Genomic DNA, 14,795 nt, shown 5'->3' with positions numbered 1-14,795 from the left:
GTGTCCTCGCTGGTGTGATCTCCAAGTGATAAAAATCCTAATTAAACCAAATTTAAACTACAAGGCAGAATTGGCACATTTATTTGTTGCGGAAAATATCGCTTAAACAAGGTCTTTCGGTCTTCACCTACACATATTTCCTCTGGAAGCAAAGCCTTTTTTTCTTTTTAACCACGTGCTGGGCTGAAAGGTTGGGAAGGCAGAAGCACACAAGGAAGCTGTGCTGTGGGACTACGCTGAGTTCTTGAGCTTCTCAGAGCTGCACTCTCCAAAACTGCAGAGGGGCGTTAAATGAGGGAGCGTATGTGATGTGTGCAGCTCTGTGCTATGGCCGCACCGAGAAGTCCTCGATCAGTAGGCGCCAACACGGTGATGACTGACGGATGCTCTCACCTGCACCGTCCGTGTGAGGCCCCGAAATTCTACCGCCCAAGTGAGGCCTGCTCCCCCCACCCCATCCCTGAAAGGGGTCATATGACAGATCCCCACACGCATGCCTCTTCCCTCCCCTCACTTCATCTAGAGGAGGACTGATCCCTTGCCCTTGAGCTGACCTCACTTTAGAAGGGCAGATCCATCACGTGTGCAGAGGACATGAGTCCAGGTCAGGAAAGCTAGTCACAGTGGGAGGGTGAACTGAGGCAGGAGCTTCTCCTCAAAGTCAGACACCTCCACATGTGCCAGTTGTGCTCCAGCCCCTCGCCTTCTCCCAGGCCTCCAGACTGCCTTCCACTCAATCCCTCCTCAAGTGTTTTCTCAGCACCTCTGCTGGGTCAGTTATGCTGCCTGGGGCACAAAGCCAACCAATAAGACACAGTGGGGAAAGCAATTCACACTGGGCTCAGGACTCCCTCCTCCATGCAGCCCACACCCTGCTGCAAGCCCTCCCTCCAGGAGGCTCACAGCTCTCTCAGACACCCCTCCCGTCCCTCCGCAATGCACAGCAGTACGCAGTATTATAACTGGTGTGCGCGGGTCTGTCACCCCACTGGGCCCAGCCTCACTGATATCGGTCCCCAAGCTCTTCACAAGCCCAGCACACAGCCGGCGCTCCTCAGTAAGAGTAAGGACAGCGGTTGCAAAGAAGGGCTTGGAAACTTACGCCTCGCCCCAAAGAGCCTAGGCCTCAAGCCCCACTCTCTAAGGAGTCATGGACTCCTGGACCCAGGGCAGGAAAGTCCTGCTCTCACCAAAGGACTGCCTCTCCCAGCTGTCAAACACACAAGTGCTTCTTCTTTAGGATTCAAACTGCCCTGCCAGAACTGGAGTGTGGCCCTGCCCTGAACACAGGGTGTGGGGGGAGAGGGAGTGCCATCCTTGAAAGGACAAATGTTTTCTGCTCCAGCCATTCACATTTTCTCTAGACAGAGCAGCTCTTGAGAGCCCTGAATCAAAACAGCCCTGGAGTGTGGATTTTACTGGCCACGGGGCCTCATTACCACAGCAACTGTTTTTCCTCTTGGAATTCTTTCAAGAGTACAAGCTGTTGCTTCCCTCAAAAACAAAACCGGGGAGAAGCCAGGGCACCGAGGAGTAAGGGAAGGCCCTGAAAGAAGGAGGGCCAGACGTGACCAAGCCACAGCAAGCTCTGCCTTGGGTTCTCCCAGATCTCTGCAATGGCTTAGCAACTAGAAATGGCGAGTCCCTCCCAGCTGTTTAGGGTTGTATGTGTTGGGGGGTGGAGAGGAGACAGTGTTGAGGGTGTGGGGTATGGTTCATGTGTGTGTTTTGGGGAGTTATAGGATGTGTAGAGGTGTGGGACGGAGGTACTGAGGGTTGAGAATGCAGTGGGAGTGGGTGTAGTCTGGCGGGTTGCTGTGTGGGGTACGTGGGGAGGGGCTGGGGAAGTGTGAGGAGGTGTGGGATACGATGATGTAAGGGAGTGAGCGGGGGTTGGAGGGTGTGTGTGCGGGGTGCTTCCCTGGTGGCACCGTGGTTAAGAATCCGCCTGCCGATGCAGGGGACACGGGTTCGAGCCCTGGTCCTGGAAGAACCCACATGCCGCAGAGCAACTAAGCCCATGAGCCACAACTACTGAAGCCCGCAAGCCTAGAGCCCATGCTCTGCAACAAGAGAAGCCACCACAATGAGAAGCCTGCACACCACAACGAAGAGCAGCCCCCACTCACCACAACTAGAGAAAGACAGCGCAGAGCAATGAAGACCCAATGCAGCCAAAAACAAATAAGTTAAAAAAAAAAAAAACGAACACGGGGGAAAGTTGGGGAGAGATAAATGGGGAGACTGGGATTGACAAATACACGTTAATATATATAAAATAGGTAACTAAGAAGAACCTACCGTATAGCACAGGGAACTCTACTCAATACTCTGTAATGGCCTACCTGGGAAAAGAATCTAAAAAAGAGTGGACACATATATATGTATAACTGATCAGCTATATGTATAACTGATTCACTTTGCTGTACACCTGAAACTAACACATCATTGTAAATCAATTATACTCCAATAAAAATTTTAAAAATAATAACAAAGAACACAAATTGCATTTCAATTCTGTATTACAATACTTAGTACTATGGAGCAACCACATCCCGGTCCAAGTGTTAGCAGGAGTGAATTTAAAACATACAGCCCGAGTTTGAAACAGCTGACCTAGAAGCAATCGTTCGAGGCAACGCATATTTCTAGTCAGAACACCCCAGTCAGTTGGTCCAGAACATGGAGAGAGTGGATGGCAAGTCCAAGCAGCTTTGGGGAGCCAGGCTCAGCAGGTCCCTGCCCTCTGTGTGAGTCCGTGGTCTGGTGCACAAAGCCAAGGGGCTCAGAGTCATGGTACAAAGAACACCCAGGACAACTGCCAATGGCATGAAATATCTAAATGCTTTGTTAAAATAAGTTTGAGTTGTCCCTGTCCCAAGGAGCTGCCTGTCTACTGAGGGGCTGGCATGAACTGGGACTCAGTAACATTCAAAACACAAAAAAATTAGTTACTACTATTATTATTATAGTAACTACAACTATTATCAAGATGTGGGAGGTTAGCAGTACGGCTTACCAAGGACGCTGCATGCCAACCATTCACAAGGAAACAGTCTTCTTTCTAAAAAAACAAATGCCAAATAATAAGTAGTGCTGAGTCACTGATATCCATATGGGGGAAAAATCTTGACCTCTATCTCACACCATGTAAAAATAAATAAATTCCAGATGGACTGGCAATCTAAAGGTGAAAGGTAAAACAGTAAAACTTCTAGAATATAACATAAGAGAATATCATCATGACCCAGAGTATGCAACCATATTCTTAAATAGGCCATAGAAGGTACTGGGGGAAAAATTGATAAACTGGCCTACATTAAATGAAGAACTTCTGTTCATCAAAGAATGCAATTAAAAGCAAGAAAAGTGAAGGCCCAGAGGCGGTAGAAGAGACAGTTGCAGCACACATACAGAACAAAGGACTCACCCAGGACTGGAATAAAGAACTCCTAAAAATCAATAGGAAAAAGTATCAGGCAATCCAATAAAAGGCCTGAACAGGTACTTCATATAAACATATGAAAAGATACAGAACTCTACTAGTTAGGAAGAAAATGCAAATTTAAACCACAAAAGTGCTAGAGAGAACTCTCATATACACCGCTGGTGGGAGTGTAAAATGGTACAGGCGTTTTGGAAAACTGTTAGGCAGTATCTACCCTATATATGCCCTATGACCTAGCAATTCTACTCACAGGCATACACCCAGCAGACATATGTACATAGATTCACCAAGACATGCACAAGATTGGGTATAGCAGCATAATCCATAATAGCCCCACCCTGAAAATCTAGAGTGGAATGGATAAAATGCGGTGTATTCAAACAATGGAATACTGTACAGCAATAAGAATGAAGTAACGCCACACTCAATAAAATAGCCCACACACATAATGTTGAATGAAAGAAGCCAGATACAAGAGTATGTGCTGTATGATGCATTTACATAAGGTTCAAAAGTAAGAAAAGCCAAACTCTGGTGTTAAAAGTCCCAAGGGATTGATTACTCTGGAGATGTAAGCACCTGGGTGGGGGCAGGAGGGGGATTCTGGAATGCTGCCACGTTTCTTGATCTGAGTTACTGATTACATGGGTGTATTCACTTAGTGAAAATAACGGAGCTGATTTGTATACTTTTCTTTATGTATGATATACTTCAATTAAGAGTTGTTTTTTAAAAATTTTTAGTGCCATTTCATTGTTGTTAAAACAGAAAAACTGACATCCATTTAGAAACCAAAAATAAATCATTAAAACCTAAAGCGGGGGCTAATTCTGTCTAGATGACAGTAAGAAGTAAGTTCTCCAAAGAGAAGAATATCTCGGGGCCCCCAAGCACACCAAGAAGACAGCTACCTGGCCACCAAGAGGGAAGCACATTCCCTCACACCCTCCTGACTCTAGGAGACAAGCGAATACAACTGAGGGATTCACCATCAAGGTCACACAAATTCTTTTGTTGCAAAAGCTAACAGAAAGATTACACACCAGCTTGAATTTCAAGATTCCTTTGCTTTCCAATTCCTGTCTCCCATCAGTGGGGCCTTGAGAACACCTGGTTACACCTTGTAATGCCACAGAAGTCACCTGAAAGGGAAACTGAGGCCTGAATAACTGCATCAGTGCAGTGAAGGAGCAAGAAAGAGGGATCTTGTCTTCTGGCTTCCTGTCCAGGGTCTCTTCTGCTACATGAGGCTGCCTCAGCCACCGCAGGTGAGCTAAACCATAAAGGAGCCAGACAGCTGTGCATCTACCTCGGGAAGCCCTACCCTCCCAGGAAACTTAGAAAGAGGTGCACCCTTTGCCCAGCTCAGTAGCTTCTCCCCACATTAGCAGAGCAAGCTGAGGGAAGATCTTGTTCTCTTCCCCGCAGCCCATGGCAAAGCCCCTCCCTGCACAGCTCCAAGGGGGAGGCTGCACCAGTTCCACCCCATCGGGAGGGCTCCAAGGGACTCAGCCATGAGGTGGTGGGCTCCTCTGTGCCCATCTCCAGGGGGGCAGTCCTGTGTGACGTTGTACAGCCCCTGACCCTCTCTGGGTCTCCACTGTCACATCTGTAAAGTAAAGGGGTCCTCACTGTGGGTAGAACAAGAGTACAGCAGAAAGAATAAACGCACATACACACTTCTCATTTCTCAACACCTTTCTGTACCCACCACCCCACTTCATCTTCATCCTGGAGGGCCGGGGTTACCGTGGCCGGCTGAAGAAGTGTAAGCTCAGGAACACGAGGAGATTTACCTATCGGTCTCAGAGTTAGCAGAGTAGCAGGCAAGGTGACAAATGCAATCTGCCTAGGCAACCCTGGTGCAGGGAACCTCAGAGAAGCCACCAGCCTGACTCAGAGGCAGCACTCAGTTCAAATGGAGGCAGCCCTCGGGGCCTGCCCACCCACAGGGATGGGTAAGGGCAAAAGAGAAGGAAGCGGGCTTCCCTGGTGGCGCAGTGGTTGAGAGTCTGCCTGCCAATGCAGGGGACACGGGTTCGTGCCCCGGTCCGCGAAGATCCCACATGCCGCGGAGCGGCTAGGCCCGTGAGCCATGGCCGCTGAGCCTGCGCGTCCAGAGCCTGTGCTCCGCAACGGGAGAGACCACAACAGTGAGAGGCCCGTGTACCGCAGAAAAAAAAAAAAAGAGAGAAGGAAGCAGGAAGGCCGCCTGCTCCACAACACAGGGCCAGCCCAGAGAGCCAAGCCACAGGGGCACTGCCTCAGCCTGTGCTACCTCTCCTGAGAGACCAGTGAGTCTTACCGCTGGGGTCCGGTTGAGGCCTTGCTACAGTGGAAAGGAGGCCCAATTCACAGTGAGGCTGTGGTTGCCATGCTGCACCCCTATCCAGCCGGCCTGGACCCCACTGGCACCCTCCCCTCCCACACACACTTCCCTGAAACAGCTGGACCGAGCTCGCCTGTCACCTTGTCCTGCCCAAAGCCATTCCATCCTCACCTGGCTTCCCCCAGCCCCACTGCCCCCTCCCTCTAAGTTTCCTCCACCAACTCCTCCGAAACGCCCGCAGGGCGAGCCTCAGGGCACTGATGGTGCCCCCAGTTCTCCCCCTTTGCTGTCTAGGCTCTGAACCCAGGGGCCCTCATCTAGACCTACAGCTTCAAATCCTACTACACAAGCACCTCTCAACAGTCCAGATGCCCGCCTGCCAGTCTCTCTGCACTTAGATGTCTAATAGTCGTCTCAGGCCTAAAGTGACCTAAACTGGACTCCTGATTTCCCCTTCAAGACCACTGTCCCCTGGACTTATCTCAGGAACAGGCCCCGCCATCCACTCAGCTCACTCACCCCACAGCCCATCTGTCAGGACGTCCCGGAACCCTGTCCGACGGCCACTGCCTCACACCTGGGCTAATGCAGCAGCCTCCTACCGCCACACACTGTCAGGGCAGGGCACTGGTGCTCGCTCAGGCCTCCAGTGGCTCCCTATCACCCTCGGAGGGAGGTCCAGCCCCTGCGGCCCCAGCCTCCCAGGGCCTCTCTACTCTCATGTCCACCCTACGCCCCCAACCTTTGACTCTACTCCTGCCACACAGGGATTCTTTCTGCCACTGAAACAAGTCAAGCTCCACCTGCCCTTCCCTAGATCTTGGCATCCCATCCCTCCCCCCTCCCCACCCCTCACTCCTACCCCCTCTATCTCAAATCTCCCACTCAAAGAGATCTTCCCAACCGAAGGCGGCTGTGCAGTACATGCGCGCGCGCACACACACACACACACACCAACACCCCCATCCTAGCCCTCACAAGTTATCTTCCCTGTTTACGTGTACTTTACTAACCACCCACTCCTCCCATGGAAGCCCCTGGAGGCAGGGAGGCAGTCTTATTCACAGGCTGGATCCCCAGGGCCTGGCACACAGCTGGTGCTCAATAATACTTGTTTGGTAGCTGGCTGCAGAGTTCCTGCAGTCAGAAAGGGCAGCTAATGCTCCAGGGAAAGGAGATGTTCTACTTCCTTTTGTCAAGGGAGAATGTCAGGGGAGTGATCAGAGATTTCCAGAAAAATGCTGTATCAGAATCATCTGGGGAACTTTAAAAATGCTTTGATTCTAAGATCCTGACAGGAGGTTTGGGATGGGGCCAGAGAAGAGATTGCAAATTGTCTCCCCAGGTGATCCTGATGTACTGGTAGGTCTGAGGACCTCTGACTGAACCAACATCTTTATTTCACAAATGAACAAGTCAGGGCCCTCCAAGGGGATGACTGAATCCAAAGTTTCAACACTGGTTCATCAACAGGTATCTGTGTTGGGAGCCCAAACCTCCCACCCACAAGGTTCTCTCTCTCACTGGCTCTAAGACCTTAGGGTCTGAGCAGAGGGGGGGAAGAGGTCAGTCCTTAAGATGAATGGGAACTGCAAACCTCGTCAAGGTTGCAGCTCTGCAAATCCACTTTGTTAATCTAACATTTGGCACTAAAAATGAATTCCACCTTCAAGGAATTAGGGCTAGGCTGAGTAAAGCCAGGGTACCAGGAGGATGTCCTCTTTGCTTCCATTGGAAACAGAGCAGGCTCCACCCACTGTCACTCAGCAGAGAGGGCTGGAGGACCACTTGACTTCCCTGCTTCCAAGAGGGCAGAGGATAAAGGACAGACACTCATGTTTATAAAAGGCCCATGGGCAAGATCTTGAGCTGGACACTTCTTGGACCTCTTTCTCTGGGCTCCTAGCTACTGAAGAGGTCAGAAGCCATGTCTAGGATAGGGAGGCTCAGAGTTTTGAAGATCTGCTTCTATCCCAAAGATGTGATGAATGGAGCTGAGATTTGAACCACATTACCTGGTTCCAAAGCAGATGCTCTCCGCTAAGCCAGGCAGCTCCCACCAGGCAGCCTGATGGCAATTTCTGTGTGTGATGGGAAGGAGACCCCTTCCTGGGGACCGCTTGTTCCCAAGCACCTGGGGTTGAGGAGTGGAGAGGGATACAGGGCCAGGGCCTAAGGGACCATCCAGGATTGGCAACACGGCAAAACATAGGCACAAGAGGTCCCTTCAGCCTCAGGTTTCCTTGTCTATTAAATAGGGAGAAACCAACACCTACCCGAAGGGGCTGCTTTGGGGACTGAACAAGTCACGAGATCCCGTCACAAACGGCCGTGTAAATGTTGTGACTGCCCACCTGCAAAAGGCTGTCAACCCAAGAGGCAGTCACCTCCTCGAGTGACTTAGCAATCAGGCTGCTGGGCATGGGGTGTGGCCACATGGGGTGGGGACAGAGACAACTTCCTGAGAGGTGATCAGGACATGGACATGTCAGACTCCCCCCAGCTCCCTGGGCTCTCCTCCACCGCCCCCCTCACTGCCCTACTCTGCCCACCCGCCCCCCCCCAACTTGCTAGCCCTTCCCTCCAGCTCCCTCTTCTGCCCCTATCTGGCCAGGACATTCCCAGGCGCACCAAAGTCAGAAAGTTTCAACGTGCTCCCCCTTTGCCTTGGCACTGCTCCCACTCTCCACATGCACATTCCTTGAGTGTGAAGACCACAACTGTACCGCTGAATGGTCAGCATTTAACTGCACTGGATGCACACACAGAAGGTCAGGGATATGCATGTGCTGGAGACACCAGCCACGAAGACTGGCAACTTCAAAGCCCTCTGCCCCAACTCTAGGCCCCCCAAGACCTGGCTCTGTGTTGCAATGGGTAGCACATTGGACTTTTAGGGTCCCCAGGCTGATCTGATGGTCCCCTGGGTGGTTTCCACCTGCCCTCTCCCTCTTACCTCTCAATAAATGGGAGTTAGGTAGACACGGTCTCTTATGAGATGGACTAGAGGAAGCAAGTCCTCCAGAGATGCACTATCCTGTAAGACAGCCATAAGTCAAGTGTAGCTGTTCAAATGTAAGCTAATTAAAATGGAATAAAATTAGTGTCCTGTTAGCCACATTTCAAGGGCGCAAGCGCCACATGTGGCTTGTGGCTATGGTACTGGACAGCACAGATTAGATGGAGAACACTGAACAGTGCTGCTCTGGTCTCTAGAGCCAGGTGAAAAACAGGAACTGCTGTTGAACCTGAAAGCTGACAGCCAGACCTTGGCCCCGAGATCACACCCAACCCCTGAGGGGCTGGCCAGGCCGACAACCAGTCTCCCTGTCTCAGGGCAGAAAGAGACAGCCCAATCCAGGCCAAATGTCGGTAGAGCCAACAGCCAAGGGGCAAGTGTTTGTGCCAAGTGAATCACCTTCAGAAGCCACCATTTGGCTGCTGAGGAAGAGGTCAGAAAAGAAAGTGGCCTCACAGTGCCCTGCTGGATGGCATGGTAGAGAGATGACACAGAACCTCACCTACAGCCTTGAACTATTCACCTACTCACCCAGCTTGGAACTTCTGGATGAGCATCAAGAAATGAGGTTCAAATACTGCAGTACAGAAATATGTGCCCGGGCAAGCTGGCTGCCCTTGCAGCTGCAAGCCCTGGCTCCTGCAGAACCTGGCCACCAAAGCACCCAGCAGCACTTTCAGACCTCATCCCTGCCCCAATCCCTGCCAAGTGCTTGCTGTCAAACCCTCTGGAGCATCCCCCACTCTCCCTTCTGTGCCCCTGAATGTTCCCATCTCTGAACTGCTCCCCTGGAACATTCCTCTCCAGCTACTTTAATACTCCCTTCCCAGTTCCATCCACCACAACTCAGCCCATGTTCCACTCTGCCTTCCCATGAAGCCTCCCTGGACCCAGCTTGGCTTTCCCAGGAAATGAACCCCAGGAGCACAGTCGAACATTGTATGTGGTCTTTCCACCTGTCAACCTGGGTTGGCTGACCTACAGTATGCTGCTACAAGCAGGGCTGTCCCTGCATAAAAGCCCCCTCTAGCAGGGGGTCTTCCCTGGGCTGGAATCCAGGAGAGTCACTTATGTTCCATAACCTTGGGCACCTGAACCTCTTCTTGTCTTGCCCGCTCTCAAATCAGTTGCGTCAGGTGGGCTAGCAAGGAAGCACTTTGCAAACCTGCTAAGCTGCACAACCATGATGGAGCTTTACTGCTGAATAGTACACAGAGACTTCATGACTATAAGTTTGAGGCCACCTGTCACAATCTCAGCACTGATTCCTCCACACTACACTAAATTGTAAGTTTATAGTCTTGTGGGGGAAGAAAGTAAGATAACACCACGAGGAAAATCAACCTCATGCCCAAAACCCTGACGCCTCCTGCAAAACCATGTGCACAGAAAGGTATCAACGAAGGACCTGCACAGAGTCTAGGGGGCCAGCAGGGAGCCACCCCATGGGGCAGACAGGCACTCTCCATCAACAGGGGCACGCTGAGGCAGCGCTCGACCCTGGAGTCTGTCCCACAGAGGCCTCATCCTGACATCAGAAGACTGAACTAAAAGTGGGGCACCACTTCCTCCCTGAGGGAGGAGACCACTTGCTTCCTATCTGCCAGCAGTAGGCAGGCCGTACTTCCTCCGCACTCACAGGTCCCAAGAGAAATAACTGTGGACTGAAAAATTAACTCAGACTTTAGACCCTTGACTGTCTTTTCCCCAGGCATCTACCCCAAAAGTAACGTCACTCAAGAACTGTGGAGAGGGCTTCCCTGGTGGTGCAGTGGTTGAGAGTCCGCCTGCTGATGCAGGGGACACGGGTTCGTGCCCCGGTCCGGGAAGATCCCATATGCCGTGGAGCAGCTGGGCCCGTGAGCCATGGCCGCTGAGCCTGCGCGGCTCCGCAAAGGGAGAGGCCACAACAATGAGAGGCCCGCGTACCGCAAAAAAAAAATAGAACTGTGGAGATTACATATGACACTAAAAACACAGGTAACAGAAGGTAAGAAAAGATAATTTGGACTTTATCAAGATTTTAAAAACTTTCGTGCATCAAAAGACACTACCGGGGCTTCCCTGGTGGTCCAGTGGTTGAGACTCTATGCTTCCTCTGCAAAGGGCACGAGTTTGATCCCTGGTCAGGGAACTAAGATCCCACATGCTGTGAAGTGCGGCCAAAAAAAAATTAAAAATAAAAAACAAAAGACACTACCAAGAGAGAGAAAAGACAACCCACAGAATGGGAGAAAATATTTGCAAATCCCATACCTGATAATGGTTTAATATCCAGCGCATATAAAAAAATCAACAACTCAACAACAGAAAGACAAGCCACCCAATTAAAAAATGGGCAGAGGACATGAGTAGATATTTCTCCACAGAACATATACAAATGGCAAATAAGAACATAAAAAGATACTCAACAGCAATAATCATTAGGGAAATGCTAATCAAAACCACAATAGTGGACTTCCCTGGTGGCGCAGTGGTTAAGAATCTGCCTGCCAATGTAGGGGACATGGGTTCGATCCCTGGTCCGGGAAGATCCCACATGCTACGGAGCAACTAAGCCCGTGCACCACAACTACTGAAGCCTTCACGCCTAGAGCCCGTGCTCCACAACAAGAAAAGCCACCACAATGAGAAGCCCGTGCACCACAACGAAGAGTAGCCCCCGCTCACCGCAACTAGAGAAAGCCCGCACACAGCAACGAAGACCCAAAGCAGACAAAAAATAAATAAATAAAATTTCAAAAAAAAACAAAACACGACAGTGAGATACCAGTTCACACCTACTACGAGAGCTATAATTACTTTTTTTAAAGGAAAATCACAAGTGTTGGCAAGTATGTAGAGAAATTGGAACCCTCATGCGTTGCAGGTAGTAGTGGAAAATGGTACAGCTGCTCTGGCAAACAGTTTGGCAGTTTCTCAAAAAGTTAAACACAGAATTATAAGCAATTCCACTCCTTAGGTATATACCCAAAAGAACTGAAAACAGGGACTCAAACAAATACTTATACACCAAAATGTACACCAATACACCAATGACAGCATTAGTCACAACTGCCAAAAGGTGTCCATCAACAGATGACTGGACAAACAAAATGTGGTACGTACATATAATGGAATATTATTCAGCCTTAAAAAGGAATGAAACTCTGTTACACACTAGAATGGATGAACCTTGAAAACTTTTGCTAAGTGAAATAAGCCAAACACAAAAGAACAAATACTGCAAGATTCCATTTATATGAGGTATTTACATCAGGCAAATTCAGAGAGACAGAAAGTAGGTTAGAGGCTACGAGGCGCCGGGGTAAGAGAGGAATAGGGAGTTATTGCTTAACGAGTGCAGCGTCTCTGTTTAGAGTGATGAAATGTTTTAGAAACAGTGGTGACGGTTGCACAACATTGTGAATATACTTAACGCCAATGAAAAATGGTTAAATGGCAAATTTTATGTCATACAGATTTTACCATAATAAAAAAAATACCAAAAAAAAAGAACTGTGGCAAATAAGGTTACACCCATCCTTGTCAGTGGGAAGAAGGGCCAGAATCAGGACTAATTGGGATCTTAATCAGTAGGGATTAAGGCATGTACATACGGGCAACTTGGACTTGGGGCCTATACTCTTCTTTTTTTTCCTTTATTTTAAAATTTATTTATTTATTTTTGGCCACACCATGCATCATACAGAATCTTAGTTCCCCAGCCAGGCATCAAACCTGTGCCCCCTGCAGTGGAAGCACGGATTCTTAACCACTGGACTGCTAGGGAAGTCCTGGGCCTATACTCTTTCTCCACTATTGTTTTTTGGGGATGTAATTCATAAAACCTCAAGGAACCAGAAATTATGTAGGAAAGCTTCTCAACTTGCCCCCACCCTGCCTCTGAGAAACCAGCCCAAGTCAGTGCATAAAGAGAGCCACCACCTGTTCTCATGGTCCCTCCTAACCGCAGCACTCACCTGGGATACCTCCTCCTTATGTGACAAATAAAACCGCCTCCCATTTATTGGCCTTAGTGCTGCCACCTATAAATTAGCCCTCCTTCTTCCTTCTTCTCAAGGCTGTCATCAAGACCAGATAAGATAAGCCAGGCAGGCGGTATCATTAGCCATGTTAAATCTGAAAACACTGCTGCCTTTAATAAAGAAATTAAACTGCTAGAGCTACAGAGTAAAACAGGAGCACCATGTACTCCCCATCTCTCTTTCCTTCTTTCCTTTTCTTCATAACACCATCTCCGTCTAACACTAGATATATTTTGCACGACCAGCTGTGCCCCCAACTAAATGGAAGCTGCTTGGGGCACAGACTTCTGTGTGCTTTGTTCACTGTGATACCTCCAGTGCCTGAATCACTGGTGCACAGTAGGTGCTCAGTACACCTCTATTGAAGGAATGGATTACTAGTTCTAATAATCCATTTTGAAACAAACCAAACAATATTCATCACCTACTGCTAATGCACTATTGACACCACTGCATGGAAATCTAAGAGTCAACTAAAAATTCTAACTTCGCTTTCTAAGCAGGAAAAGGACTATACGAGTGGAAAAATCAGGAGCTCCTAGATACGCATGCCAAGAAAGGAAAAAGCTTCCAACAGAATCAAAATTGTGGCTTCACAGTAACTCTTGTTTCTTAAAATGAATGCAAGGAAACTCCAAAGGCCAGTGAGCTCTCAATTGCAAGAGGAAAGTCATGTGATTTCCAAATGTACATTTTTCAGAAATGAGTTCACAACCATGAGCTTTCTGAAGTCAGAACTGTGAAGATTAAACCAATTAAAGTAGTAATCAGTATGCCAACAAACTGGATAACCTAGATGAAATGGAAAAATTCCTAGAAACACACGATGTAACTAAACTGCCTCATGAAGAAATAAAAAATTTGAATAGACCTATAATTAAAAAGACGACTGAATAAGTAACCAAAAACCTCCCAGCAAAGAAAAGCCCAGGGCCAGATGGCTTTACTGGTGAATTCCACCAAACACTTAAAGAGTTAACACCAAACCTTCTAAAACTCTTCGAAAAAAATGAAGAGAAGGAAATACTTCCTAAACCATTCTATAAGATCAGCACTACCCTGATAGCAAAGCCAGACAAACTACAGATCAATAACCCTTATGAATACTGTTGCAAAAATCTTTAACAAAATACTAGCAAACTGAATTTAGCAGCATATTAAAAGGTTTATACACCATGACTAAGTGGAATTTACTCATGAAATGCAAGGATGGCTCAACTTACAAAATTAATCAACATAATACAATAATAAAATGTAGGAAAAAAACCACACGATCATCTCAATTGATTAAGAAAAAGCATTTGATGAAATCCAATTCCCCTTCTTGATAAAAACACTCAACACTAGAAACAGAAGGAAACTTCCTCAACATGATAAAGACCATATATGAAAAACCCATAGTGAACATCACACTCAATGGTGAAAGACTGAATACTCTTTCCCTCAGGTCAGGAACAAAACAAGATGCCTGCTTTCAACACTTCTATTCAATATGGTACTGAAAGTTCCAGCCGGAGCAATTAGGCAAGAAAATAAATAAAAGGCATCCAAATTGAAAGAGAAGTAAAATTATCTCTCTTCAATGATGACATGATCTTATATGCAGAAAACCCTAAAGAGTCCACCAAAAAAACAAAACAAAAACAAAAAACAAAAAAACAAAACAAAAACAAAAGAACCGTGTTAGAATAAATAATAAATTCAGCAAAGTTCCAGGATACAAAATCAATGAACAAAAATCAGCAGCATTTCTATATGCTGGCAATGAACAATCTGAAAAGGAAATTAAGAAAACAATCCTATTTAAAACAACACTAAAAAGAACGAAATACTTTGGATTACATTTACCAAGGAGGCTAAAGACTTGTACAATGTAAATTAAAGAGTTTTGTTGAGGGCTTCCCTGGTGGTGCAGTGGTTGAGAGTCCGCCTGCCGATGCAGGGGACGCGGGTTCGTGCCCCGGTCCGGGA

General features: G+C 48.1%; 1 protein-coding gene across 9 annotated transcripts in view; it reads right to left on the bottom strand.

Moving 5' to 3' along the window:
* CCDC12 (coiled-coil domain containing 12) overlaps positions 1–14,795 on the bottom strand; it is a 51,637-nt gene that overhangs the window by 33,473 nt on the left and 3,369 nt on the right. For 6 of the 9 annotated variants that reach the window (XM_032648412.1, XM_032648407.1, XM_032648408.1 and 3 more), the window contains exon 2: positions 3,020–3,064. The exons of 2 other annotated variants lie outside the window; for them this stretch is intronic. In XM_032648412.1, the coding sequence (XP_032504303.1) occupies positions 3,020–3,042 (23 nt within the window). In that variant the 5' untranslated portion in view covers positions 3,043–3,064. Of the gene's footprint in view, positions 1–3,019; positions 3,065–4,491; positions 5,411–14,795 lie in introns of those variants that run through there. One more of the 9 variants, XM_032648409.1, reaches the window with a different exon arrangement.

Source organism: Phocoena sinus, chromosome 11 (assembly GCF_008692025.1).
Source record: "Phocoena sinus isolate mPhoSin1 chromosome 11, mPhoSin1.pri, whole genome shotgun sequence".
In the NCBI taxonomy this organism is placed as follows: Eukaryota; Metazoa; Chordata; class Mammalia; order Artiodactyla; family Phocoenidae; genus Phocoena; species Phocoena sinus.
The sequence above is the reverse complement of the archived record's forward strand: the minus strand, read 5'-3'. Positions and strand labels throughout refer to the sequence as shown.